The sequence below is a fragment of the Prosopis cineraria genome, unplaced genomic scaffold (genome assembly GCF_029017545.1).
Source record: "Prosopis cineraria cultivar Desert tree isolate PC_DT_omini unplaced genomic scaffold, ASM2901754v1 PC8, whole genome shotgun sequence".
In the NCBI taxonomy this organism is placed as follows: domain Eukaryota; kingdom Viridiplantae; phylum Streptophyta; class Magnoliopsida; order Fabales; family Fabaceae; genus Prosopis; species Prosopis cineraria.
This window is the reverse complement of record NW_026555339.1, coordinates 25,164,420-25,177,830: the sequence shown is the minus strand read 5'-3', so window position 1 is coordinate 25,177,830 and position 13,411 is coordinate 25,164,420. Positions and strand designations below refer to the sequence as shown.

The following is a 13,411-nucleotide window of genomic DNA, read 5'->3' as shown; positions in this document are numbered from 1 at the left end:
TATAATTACATATATAATATAAGAACACATTAATCTAACTAAAAGCTCATACCTTATTTTCAGAGCTAATTCGTGTTGATAACATGTCGTAAAATCTAATTAATATGGAGAGTAGAAAAAGACAAGATAATACAAGAAATGGAGAGAAAACAATAAAGAAGAATTCTCATTTATTAGTACACCTATGCTTTGGACATGACATCTACTTATAGGCCTCCAACCATTCAAATATTATCCTAATATTATAAAAATATAATGAGGTATATAATGGTGTATTATGTAACCTTTGAAGGTTATAATAAGATATTAAGAATAAGAAACTTCTTCCATATCATTCATGAGAACATTAAAAGTAAAAGAATCCTAAAGACTATGTTATGAATATTATATTTATAATATAATATTATATTATAGTTATGAATACCTATAATATAATATTTATAATAATTTATATAATTTAAAATTTTTTATTATCATTTTCTCAACTTAATTAACATTAATTTGTGTAAGGTACTTACGTGCAATTTATGGGTCTTTTTTGTAATTTTGCTTCCCAGCTGCAATGATTGAGTCCGTGACTTCAAGATTGGCCATGTGTGGCTTCATCGGGAAGCCAGAAGTTCTACCGACGCAAGTTTCTATCAGTAAGGATCCCTTAAAATTTCAATTTTAAGACAGATCAGTATGTGGGTCCGTCTTCGTATATAATGCTCATCTTTCTTTTTTGGAAAACAGATCGGTATGTGGGTCCGTCTTCGTATATAATGCTCATCTTTCTTTTTGTGGAAACAGATCGGTATGTGGGTCAGTCTTCGTATATAATGATCATCTTTCTTTTTTTGGAAACAGATCGGTATGTGGGTCCGTCTTCGTATATAATGCTCATCTTTCCGACATGATCTGAATGGTGTAAATTAAAGTTTTTAATTTTAAATTTTTTATTTATTAAAATAAAATTTTTAATAGCTCATGTTTAATATAATATTTTATAATTTTTATAACTTAATTGTTAGATATAATCTGAACAATTCAAATATAATATTAAAAAATTTATAATTCTTATAAATTTTTATTTTAATAAATAAAATATTAAAAATAAAAATATTTTTTAATTGACACTTTTAAAAAAATTAAAAGAATTATAAGATAAAAAACATTAAATCTGAAATATTTATTGTAAATTAAAATTGTCAATTTACAAGAATTTTAAAATTATTTAAATTAAATTTAAACAGTTAAAATTGATAATGAATAAATTTATTAAATTTTTTTATAAATGTTAATATAAATAAAAAATTTTAAATTTTAAAACGTCCAATTCAACTCTGGACAACCATGTGTAAGTACTGAGGAGTACAGTAAAAAAATCCCAAATGGGCACGGGCCCCCGGATTCACGCCAATTACCAAAAATGGGAAGATAAGTACAAGAAAAAGTCAACCACACAAACGCGCGCCTGAAAATCAGTTGTCTATCATAATATATATATATATATTATAACTACTCCCTCCCCAAGACTTCAACTACTCCAAGGTGGCTTCAGATCTTGAGGCTTCAGAAAGCAAAGATCAGGCGAAAGAAAAAACATTGAAGATGGTGGAAGTAGCGAGGAACAAGCAAGTGATTCTTAGGAACTACGTTGTGAGTGGATATCCGAAGGAATCTGACTTGCAAGTAATTGAAAGTTCCATAGAATTGAAAGTTCCAGCAGGTTCCGATCAGATCCTTCTCAAGACTCTCTACGTGTCTTGTGATCCTGACATGCGAACCATGATGAGCCAGACCGGCGTCCCTGGTTTCGGTCCATATTCTCTTCATGCCGTAAGTATATATCCATGACTCTCAATTCATTGGCTTGAGTTGGCTAATGGCCACATCTGGTGATATAGAAAGTTTATATTTAGTTTCGATTAAAATTTAAAAGGTAAAAATACCAAAAAACAAAAAACAAAAAAGTTTCAAACAACTTTTGGTATGATAAAGTGAATAATAATAGGAAAAACATAAGTTTTGGTTTCTGCACTTTACTTGTGTTTTGTTATAGGTTCTTGCACTTTTTTTTTTGTTTTGAGTTTCTACACTTTTATTTTCAGTGTTTTACGTTCATTTAAGATCTATACACTTTGATCATTTTGGTCATTTAAAAATCTAAAACATCAAAAAATAAAAATATAGGAATTCAAAACACCTAAAAATGATGCAGGGACCAAAAGTTATATTTTTTTCATAATAATATATGAGTATTCATCAACTTTATAAAAAAAAGCTAACTTTTTTTCAATATAATTCGTTAACCTCTATCCTTATAATTTAATGTCAACATTAGGCTGTTTTAATGGATTGGGAGATGTTTGCTTTTTTTTTTTTTTATAAAGTTAATGCATATTTATATATTATTATTAACTTAAGAATATATACTAAAAGCTCTTTAATTCATTGATTTGAGTTGGCTATTAGCTGCATCTCATGACATAGAAAGTTTATATTTTTAGTTTGGATTAAGAAATAAAAATAACCAATTTTTTTTAAGAACTTTAGGTATTATAAGGTAAATAACGGTACGTGAATATACATTAATCTTATTAAAAAGAAAGCTAACATGCTCCAATATAATTCATTAAATTTTATCCTTATAACTTAATAGCCAATGTTAGACTGCTTCAATGGATCGGGAGTTGTTTGCCTCTTTTATGAAAGTTAATGAGTTATCCATACATTATCCTTAACTTGAGGATACTAAAAGCTTATGAAAAGTTGGAAAAAAAAAATTCCTTAATCTTTTTAATTTTATACCGGATTTTAAAGGTTGTGCTTTTTTTAATTGATTGGAAAAATATTCATCGTAGCATTGATAATATACCTCATAGAAGATGATGAATATGGTGTTAGTTAATTTATTAATCTAAATATGAAGCACCACCATGTCTTTCTTTCTTTCTTTTTCTTTTTCTTTTTTTTTTTTTGGGTTTTAGGTCAACACCACCATGTCAGTGAATATAAAATATATATATATATATATAACATTAATTTTTGGGTTAAAGGACAATTATGTCTTTATATATACTAGAAGTACCGTGGAACATCCTACACTCTAATTTGTGTGTGTGTGTGTGTGATGTTTCCCTTAAACAAGTGAAATGATGTAATGTTATCCCTAATAAATTATTAAAAAAACTTCATAATAAAATTATAAACAACAAAGTATCCGATATAAGAAAATTAATGCCAATTAAATTTTCAAAATTACAAATAAATATTATGAGATAAATATTATTTATGCGACATGTAAAAAAACTAAAATACCATTATGCAATTTTCTAGTTAATTAACGATCAAAATTAATATTTGTTAACAGTAAGCATCATTTTTTATTATTCAAAGAGAAGATTGTACAAAAAAAATAGTATACCGGATGCTTTTGAATTTATAATTTAAAGGTAAAATTACTTTTTAACCCTTTAAGAAATAAAGACAAAATAAAATTATCAAAATGTGAAAGAAATATAGATCAACCATGTGATTTATAAGATTTGTAGAGGGTATTGTGATGACTCTTACATTTATGATGTGTGGTACTAGTTTTTTTCATGCCTACCATTAAAAAAAGGAAGATAATTTACTTACAGTTTTATTTTTATTTGTTTCTTTAATCCAACTCAATCGCATCCTTTCAACAACTAAACAATTCCTGAAAGTTGTGTTGAATAAGTGTAGCCATTAACTTCGTATGGAGTGGCTAAAGTGGTCGAATCTGGACATGCTGACTATAAGAAAGGCGATTTAGTTTGGGGATATACAAGATGGGAAGAATACACATTGGCTTCTTCAAGTGAAACATTCTTCAAAATCCATCACACTGATGTCCGTCTTTCCTACTACTGCGGAATTCTTGGTATGTATTCAATCATGACACATATATCCATACATATATACATATATATATACATTATACATTATACATGCATGTATTCCCTTCAATCTCATATATAAGATACTTTTGTATGAGACTTAATTTGGTATGAAATGTATCAAAACTACTGTAATTTTCCACTAAATGAGTCCTTTAAATTATGCATAGTCATTAATTTAAAGATGATACAATGCACAGGAGAAACATGCTAGAAAACAAGTATGATAATCGAGCTAAGACCATGAGAAGGCCTATCTTTGGATACCACGAACAAGAAAGTTGAGATAGATGATCAAATTTAGGACTTTTAGGAGAATTTGTCCCTAACAACCCAATTCTTGGAGACACCAAGAGAGATGATCAGTCTCTTGAACACATTAATATTCACATAAGGATACACATTTGCAAGTAAAACTAACACAAGAGAAATAATTCTCAAAGAAATACTCTTTTCAACTTTTATCGAAAAGCTTACATTAGGCTCGTATAAATAGAAGAATGAAAGGAACACATTACCATAGAAGACCTCATTACTTAATGGTTATTTTTATCAATACTTGACAGTTTTAAACTGTTAAGTAAGAGGGTACTATATATTGGGGCTGTGATACTTGACAATTAATATTGGGGGTTTTATTTTATAATTATTTGGTAATAATCATCAAGTAGTGGCTTTCACGTTTGGCTTTTGGCTAGTTCTAGAAGCATATACTTGACATTTATTTAAAAAATAACCATCAAGTTTTTATGGTTAAAAACCTAGCCAAGTCTATGCAAATTTATTATAAATACCCGACGGTTATTTCTAAATAACCATCAAGCATTTATAGTACTTTTTTTTAATATGAGAGTTGCTTGAAGCCAATTTACAAAGAAATCAATTATGTACCAACCAACCAGCAATTAAAAATAAATCAATCACTATTTTTATTAAAATTGGCATCCAAATACATTAAAATTCTTATATCATTCCTATACCCTAAATTCAAAACCATAAAAAATCTATAATCTTAGCTAATTTGCAAACTAAAATTCCAAAACTAATTAATGACTTAAGACATAAAAATTTCCCAAAAAATTGGATTGTGTAAGCTATATATATACCTAAACTAATTATTGAGCCTAACCATTACCACTATCCATTTGTTAAACATGGCTTGGATTACCTCTTTAAAGACATCTTCTATATAAATAGTTGCATATCGAATGCAGTAATTATTAGTCTATTATTAAATTACTTTATTATTAATTCTTTATATTAGTAAAAATATCTTAATGTTTTATTATTGCTAATTATTTATTATAACTAAATAAACTAGCTACAAATATTAATTACTAAATATAAAATATAGAGGTGGCATTTTCAGTAATAATAAATTTAGTAACTGGAAATGCCACCTGTGTTCTTTTAAAATTTCAATATGTAATAATATATATATATATATATATATTATTTATTCATACTAATGAGATAAATTTTAATAAAATAATTATTTAATTTGATAAAATAAAAACATTTGAATGATTAGAAAATGCCACCCCTCTCCATTTAATTATTAAATAATATTATATATTAATTATGAATACTAATTAAATAAATTAAAATAAAATAATTATTTAATCTTATAAAATGAAGCATTTAATTAATAAAAAAAGTAAAGAAGTGGTGTTTCCCCACTCAGGAAATGCCACTTTTCTAATTTTATTTATTAAATATTTTTTTATATTAATTACTAATATTAATTAAAAAAATTATAATACAATAATTATTTAATCAATAACAGATAGAGAGTTGAAATTTTCAAGATGAGGAAATCCCACCTCTCTACTTTTTAATTACTAAAATAGTAATATATATTAATCATTAATACTAATTTAATAAATTATAATAAAATATTTATTTAATGTGATGAAACAAAATACTAAATCAATAATAGTATAGAGGTGGTGTTTTTAAACACTGAAAATACCATCTCTCTGCTTTTAATTATTAATTAAGAATATAGATATTCATTATTAATACTAATTGAATAATTATGATAAAATAAGTATATAATCTAATAAAATAAAAATAATTAATTAATGACAAAGTAGAGAGGTGGCATTTTATTATTGAAATGCTGCTTAATTGTTGATTAACAAGAAGTTGCGATATTTCATATAAAAAATGACACCTCTTGTTATTTATTAAAATCATAAATAAAAAAAATAATTTATAAGCAGTGGCATTTAATATAAGAAATGTCACCTAAGGTCTTTGACTTTAATATTAGTGATGTTTTATTTTTTATTACTATAAAATGAAAGCTACTAAATTTCATTTCTGTAATGATGTCAACACTTAAGCTCATGCAAAAGCAATAGACATTTTAACATTACAACTCCTAGGCCCTGTTTGGTATGCAAGTATGAATTTTGATGGATTGGGAATGAATTTGGTATTGGGATTAAGATTGGGATTAGAGTTGGAATTGAAGTTTTAAAAGTATGTTTAGTATGGGGTAATATTTGGATGGAATACTTGCATCAGAAATCATCAAAATACTATAATGCCCTTATCATTGACAAAAAAAAAAACATGATTTGGAAGAAGAGGATAAACAGATCATAAAGTCTGCCACCTAAAAGCCACCATTTGTCTATTGCCTGAAGTCAGTTCTCTCCTTACAAGCTCATCTATCGCTTGAAGTCGCCATGAAGTCTGTCGTGCCCAGCCCGTCTCTTCATCCTTTGATCTCATTGAAGCTCGTCTGTCGCATTATTGAGCTTAAAACCCAGTAATGGTGAAGTTGAACCTGTAACTTACTGTGGAAATCAATGGTGGGAAGAAGACGAACCTAAATCTAGCAAATGATGGCTCAAACCCATTAATGCCGAAATCGAAGTCAAACTTGAATCGGCATAATCAAGGGCATAGTGTAGTTGAGGGGCACAATGTCGTTGAACCTAGATCTCTCTACTATTTTCAATCCTAGGGCACAGCGTTGCCGTGGATGGAAATTGGGTGTCTAACAAAATTCTCCACTTAAACTAAATCTTTCAATAAACTTAGCTTAATTGAAGATGCAATTAGAAGTTTATCAAAACAAGTTTAAATGAACATTAAATACTTCAATTTCATGAGTTTATAAAACACTTGATAGAAAGCTTAAATCAAGTTTCCAAAGAACAAAGGATGTTAGAAACTCCTAGCATACATGTAAATCTTTGACACAAAGGAATCAGCAATTTGAGAAAAGAAGACAAAACCAATTTATCAAAACAAAGTTATGAAGATAAACAGAATTTTCAAAGTCAAAAATAGGGAGAGAATGAAGACCAAGTGTTGAATGTAAAAGAGTAGAGATAGAGATACTGCACAAGTTTAACTGGGCACTTGTGAGTTATTACAATCCCTTACTTAAAAATAGTGAGCAATTTTCAATCCATGCACGGAAATGTCTCTCTATGCTGAGCTAAGGAAACTCTTCCTTTAATTCTCACAAAGATAAATGAACAAGTGTTTGCTAGTAATTTATCTCTCAAAGAGATTATAGGAACACTTCAATATACTTAGATAGACTCTCTTAAACTTGAATTGATGGCTTGCTCAAATTCAAAGTTTTCTAAGCCAGGTTTGAAAATTCTAAGTGTACCAAACCAACTTTCGCAAGAATAGTTAATTCACACTTGAACTGGATTATCTTTTACAAAACTCAAGTAATCCTTAGAAAAGTCTAGAACACATGAAACCAACCTTGAAAACTTCTAATAAGTTTCATGTTTTTCAACATGTCCAACCAATTCTTGAAATAATTGCAACCAACCCATGTGTGAAGTTATTGCACAAAGAGGTCCTTCATCTCAACCATCTGAGTCTTGCACGAATCAGTCTAGCCATTGTGTGAACCAGTCTTCTAAAGAGGTATACTACCTCTCTCTCATTCATGCAAGGGCCCTTTTTCTCATTCTTGCAAGAATAAAAGTGTGCCTTGTGAGAAGGTTTTTTGCTTAAGCTCATTCATGCAAGAATGAGGTCTTTCATGCATGAAGTAGAGTTTTGACAAGAATTAATTTAATAAACTTCTCAACAAAAGTGGTTTTCATAAAATACCACTTCTACACTCAATGCAATGATTCTAAACGACTAGTTTGAAGTTTTTAATGATCATAACTTTCTGAAACTATAAATAGAACTTCATTTAAGTTGGTTGGTAACATTGAATATAATTCTGAATATTTTAAGTTGCATTAAACATTTTTCAACCTACTGCATTCATAATTTTCTGAAAAGCTCTCAATACTTGATTTACAAGCTTCTATTATATTCATCTATTCTTTTGAGAGGCTATGAAAGTTTTTTTCACTCAAAACTTATCTTGTAGAGATCTTAATGAAAGTTTTTCCTTAAGTAGGTTTAATTTACAAAGTTTTAATTTTTATGGATTTTGAGAGTGTTCAAGACTATTTTTATTCTTGTGTCAGTACTGGGATTGCAAGCACTTGTAAAGCTTGTGGACTTTAGTGAAAACTTTCAAGTATAATCTTAAAAACTGAACATAGGCCAAGTGATTAGACTAAACCAATATAAATCTGTGTGTCCTTGTTCTCAATAAAAATTAATTTCTTTACTCTCTTGAACTTCATTGTTTTATTCATTCACTCAGTTTTCATATTTTGAGGAAAAGGTTTTGAAAAATTTAGAATAACCAATTCACTCCCTCTTGGAAGCCATTCCATCCAAAATTTATTATCTTTTGTAGATCTCTATTCATAAAATTTATTTATTATTCAGTTATTTTAAATTATAAAAAATAATTTATTTATTTACATTATTTTTTTGGCATTCTCTCTCATATACTGCTTGAGATTATTTTCATAAGATATTTAAATTAGCTTCTCAAAATAATCAAAGTAGTGGAAGGGGATAGTCCCTCACAACATAATGAACCAAAATTTAAATCTCAACTAAAAAAAGTGCTCATATTTAATGCCCAACAATGCTTTTAATATGATTACTTTTGATAAAAGGACACTTGTAGGTAACAAAAAATAAAAAATAAAAAATCTGCTCATTTTTTTTAAAATTCTGATTATTTTTTAAATTTTAAAAAACATCTTAAAATTTCATAAAATAGATCTTTTTTTAAAAAAAAAAAGGCAAGTGGTTTTTTATGAATAAAGCTTAAACAAATGGGCCCAAAATTAAGAAGATCAATTGTTTTTAACTAATTTTCTTAATACTACAGTGAACTATCTAAAAATTATATGGAATGGAAATTTTTTTCAAATTAAAACATACCATTTACTATAGATGTCACTTATCTATCACGTAGATTAAAAATAAAAAAGTTCTTAGTGGCACACGTCTTGTCTTGTCGTTTTGATTTTTTTTTTTTTTGCATTATTAACTTCTACATAAAATAATAAACATTATAATATCTTGAAGCCTTGAAATGATAGAGTTTTGTATTTTTTTATAATTTTTAAAAATGTCAAATTTTATTATGTTTTTAAAAAATTGTAAAAAATATAAAATTCAACTATTTTAAAATTTTAATATATTAAAATATCTTTTATTTTATATAAAAGTGAGTAATGTAAAGAAAAATAATTGAGAAGATAAGGCATTTCCAAAGAACATTCAAGGTAGGCACATTAGAGATATCAAGTGCCATGGAAACAATATCTGACTTTTATATCATGATGATGATGATCCCAACTTTATGCTGATGTAATGCCACAATCATGTGTAGGCATGCATGGTTTGACTGCTTACGTTGGGTTATATGAAATAGGATCTCCTAAGAATGGAGATCGTGTATTTGTGTCAGCTGCATCTGGAGCAATCGGTCAACTTGTTGGTCAATTTGCAAAACTATCTGGTTGTTATGTTGTGGGAAGTGCTGGAAGTCAAGACAAGGTATACATTTGCCTCTAATAATAATTATAAATCAGGCAAAATTATAATCAGGTCCCAAATAAAAAAATTAATTATTTTTCTCAGTTTACTTACATGTCAAATTTTTATATTTATGTGATTTATAAGTAATTAGTTTTCTTATATAGGACTTGCACATAATTATTCCTATAAATTAACCATGAAAAACATTTAGCTTGCATATTTGAAGCCATCTACAAGGAAGTAGCATATATATATATATATATAGGATTACATGATAAATTTATCCTTAAACTATAAGTTCAGAGTATCTAGAACATTAAACTCATTTTTTATACAATTAATGTTCTTTTTCAACATTTCAAGATGGTAAAATATAGCCACTACTGCTAACAAATGTAAACTTTTACAGTTAGTTGACTAAAAAAATTGTAGAAAAAGACCTCAAAAATTTGTCAGTTCTTATCTATAATTTTTGGATATATTTTGAGTCCTTTTTTGTAATTTTATCAATCCTTTTTGTAATTTTTTTTATGTCTTTTTATATGATTTCTTGATCAACTAATAATCAAAGTTAACTTTTATTAATGATAGGAGTGACATTGTACTATTCTTAAAAGTTAAAGCATAATATAGTATCAAGAATGAGCTTAGGGTCCCAAAAGCTCCTTAATTTAAATGGTAAAATGGAATTTGAACTAATAAAGTGTTGTTAATTGTTTCTTGTCAAAGGCCCCTTGGCCTGGTAAGTAATTCCAAGCCTTTAAATTTGACCATATCTTTTGCTTATAAAATTGAGAAGAGAAAGCATACAAATAATTATGAAAAAAATAATTCCTTCTCGAAAAAAGTATCTATATTGTTTACATTAATTAATCATCCTGTCTTATGATCATATATAGGTTGATATACTGAAGAATAAATTAGGATTTGATGAAGCTTTCAACTACAAGGAGGAACCTGATCTAAATGCAGCATTAAAAAGGTCAGTATCTAATTTTTTTTTTTTGTTGACTGAAAGAAGAATTTATATATGTCACTACACTTTTTGGTCCAATTTATGAGGCAAAGAAAGAAGGGTTTTTGGTCTTATTTATAAATTATGCCATTTAATTTTTATCACAAGTTTTTCATTTTACCTCCCATCAAATGTTAGTAGGAGAAAATATGTTATTAATTACGTATATTTGATAAGCATAAATTCAGAAACTTATATTTGCCAAAAAAATTAGAAAACTTGTTAGAGTTAATGAGTTTTAAAGTTTTCTTTAATTTCAATAAAATATGTTGACAAATCAGGTACTTTCCAGAAGGCATTGACCTTTACTATGAGAATGTTGGGGGCAGGACACTAGATGCAGTGCTTTTAAATATGAGACACCATGGTCGCATATCTGTGTGTGGAATGGTTTCACAATATAATCTTGATGAACCTGAAGGTGTAAAAAATTTAGCACAAATCTTCTACAAGAGGGTTCATATGCGTGGATTTAGTGTAATTGATTATTATCAGCTCTATCCAAAATATTTGGACTTTGTTCTACCTCTTATCAGAGAAGGGAAAATCAAATATGTTGAAGACATCGTTGAAGGTCTTGAGAATGGCCCTAAAGCTCTGATTGGCCTTTTTAGTGGTCGCAATGTTGGAAAGCAAGTGTTGGTTGTTTCTCACGAGTGATGAACTTGAATCTCTTTGTATTTTTTATTTTTGGGGTTAAATTTTAAATTTATCCTTAAGTTATAAGTCCTGAAACATCTAGAGCCTAAACTTGTTTCTGATGCAATGATATCTTTAACTTTAGAAAATATGCCAATATTGCCTCTATTGTTAACAAATGCTAATTTTGATCGTTAATTGATTAAAAAATTACAGAAAATGATCAAGAAAAATTGGTCCTCTTTTGTTATTTTTAGGTCCTTTTTTTGTAATTTTTAAGTCTTTTTTTATAATTTTTAATTAATTAATGATCAAAGTTAATTTTTAACGGCAAGGATAATATCACATCATTTTTGGAAGTTTGAAGGGAAACATTCAACTAAAAATGAGTTTAAGGTCCAAAACATTACAGGACCTATAATTTAAGGGTGAAATTACCTTTTTAACCCTTTCTTTTTAATGAAAGTGTAAGTAACACCAATAAATTTAAATCATCCAAATCTAATTTGAATAAGCGAAAGCATGTGTGTCTGTAACTGGGTCTATTATTTTTGTTTTGAGATGGTTGTAGACTTTCTTTTGATCCTTTTGCATTGATCTTGTGTTAAGAATGAAGGTGTTATCGTGTTTTAGTTTCCTTCTTTGCGTATGCTGCTGCTGCTACTTTAATTTGTTTCTTAGAAGTTTTTCATAAATTCGAATCACATATTTAAATTTGATTTGAAAGATTTGAAATTTACGTATAAAGGAAGATCCATTCCCAAAAGGCCGGGCTGATGGAAGACAGCTTTCTTCTGTTTCCAAATTTGTGTTGAATATGAAGAACTCTGCTCATTTCTTGTTCATTTGGTATTAGGATTAAATGACAAATTTTTAAAAATAGTATAATGTCATCCTATAGGAACAATCAATGTAGATCTCAATTGAACAATTGTGAGAGTTTAGACAAATTTACCCCAGAAATTTTACTAAAAAAACAAACATCTTAAACTTTCGATTGATACAATATTTTTGACTTCTCAGCACTCAAATCAAAATAAGGTTGGGTTAGAAGTTGATTCTTTTTCCTTTTGTCTTTTTTTGTATATCTATAATTTTTTCAGTTTTTTAGGATTTACAAATAATGATTTTTAATTATTTATGGACTCTATTTTATATTTTTAAAATTTTAACTTAAAGTTTAATATTTTTCCTTGAAGAGATCAAATTACTCACTCAAATATATCATAAGATCCAAAAAAAAATTTAAACAATTTTCTTAAAAAGTATCTAAATATAAATTATGTTATAGTAATGGACTTTTACTCTAACTTTTGTTTGCCAATTGTAGTTCATGGAAGCTTTAGTCTTGCAAGGCACATGGTATCTATTTGGTCATTTGGAAGGAAGCCTTATAGTCAACGAAAAAGTTGGGAAAAAGGGTCATATGATATGGCAAACCGCTCTCAAGACTAATCATGGCTTTAGTACAGGCCTTGTAAGTAATCAAACATTTAGAGAAAAATCTTCCTTTCAGAATAATTAGTAAGTGTTATAAAATTAGAAGAAATATAAGAGAGATCTAAGATAAGAGAAATGAACAAAACAAAAGAGGATTGGAGAGAAAGGAGTAGTAATATTCATTTCTCATATGTCTCTCCAATGTGTAGCACATGGCCTTTATTTATAGGCTCCAACCTCACTCAAGAGTTATAATTAATTGAATAGAAAAATTAATTCACATCAATATATAAAATATAACCTTTTAAGTTTATGAGTATTAAATATAAAAAAAAACTCCTAAAATCATTCATTAGAGAGGTTATAGAATGTAGGATATGAAAGACCAAGAGTTGGGAGAGTTTATAAACATTCACACAATATAATATTTATAACAATAAGCTTTATGAAATATGAACTCTTAAAAAAGTAAATAACAATACAATGAAAGTATAAACCAATAACGTAGAAAACTTTTTCACAT

General features: G+C 27.7%; 1 protein-coding gene across 1 annotated transcript; it reads left to right on the top strand.

Moving 5' to 3' along the window:
* Nucleotides 1-1,518: 1,518 nt before the first annotated feature.
* LOC129318558 (2-alkenal reductase (NADP(+)-dependent)-like) lies at nucleotides 1,519-11,599 on the top strand. The gene is made up of 5 exons (XM_054963402.1): nucleotides 1,519-1,821; nucleotides 3,715-3,892; nucleotides 9,646-9,812; nucleotides 10,694-10,776; nucleotides 11,091-11,599. Exons 1-5 carry the CDS (start codon nucleotides 1,594-1,596, stop codon nucleotides 11,467-11,469), a joined length of 1,035 nt encoding a protein of 344 aa, XP_054819377.1. The 5' UTR covers nucleotides 1,519-1,593; the 3' UTR covers nucleotides 11,470-11,599.
* The last annotated feature ends 1,812 nt before the right edge of the window (nucleotides 11,600-13,411 follow it).

Excerpts from the sequence above, each read along its gene's own strand:
- LOC129318558 (XM_054963402.1), top strand. The coding sequence starts at position 1,594 with ATGGTGGAAGTAGCGAGGAACAAGCAAGTGATTCTTAGGAACTACGTT. Across the intron at positions 3,893-9,645 it reads CTACTACTGCGGAATTCTTG|GCATGCATGGTTTGACTGCT; the intron begins GTATGTATTCAA and ends AATCATGTGTAG. Across the intron at positions 10,777-11,090 it reads CTAAATGCAGCATTAAAAAG|GTACTTTCCAGAAGGCATTG; the intron begins GTCAGTATCTAA and ends TTGACAAATCAG.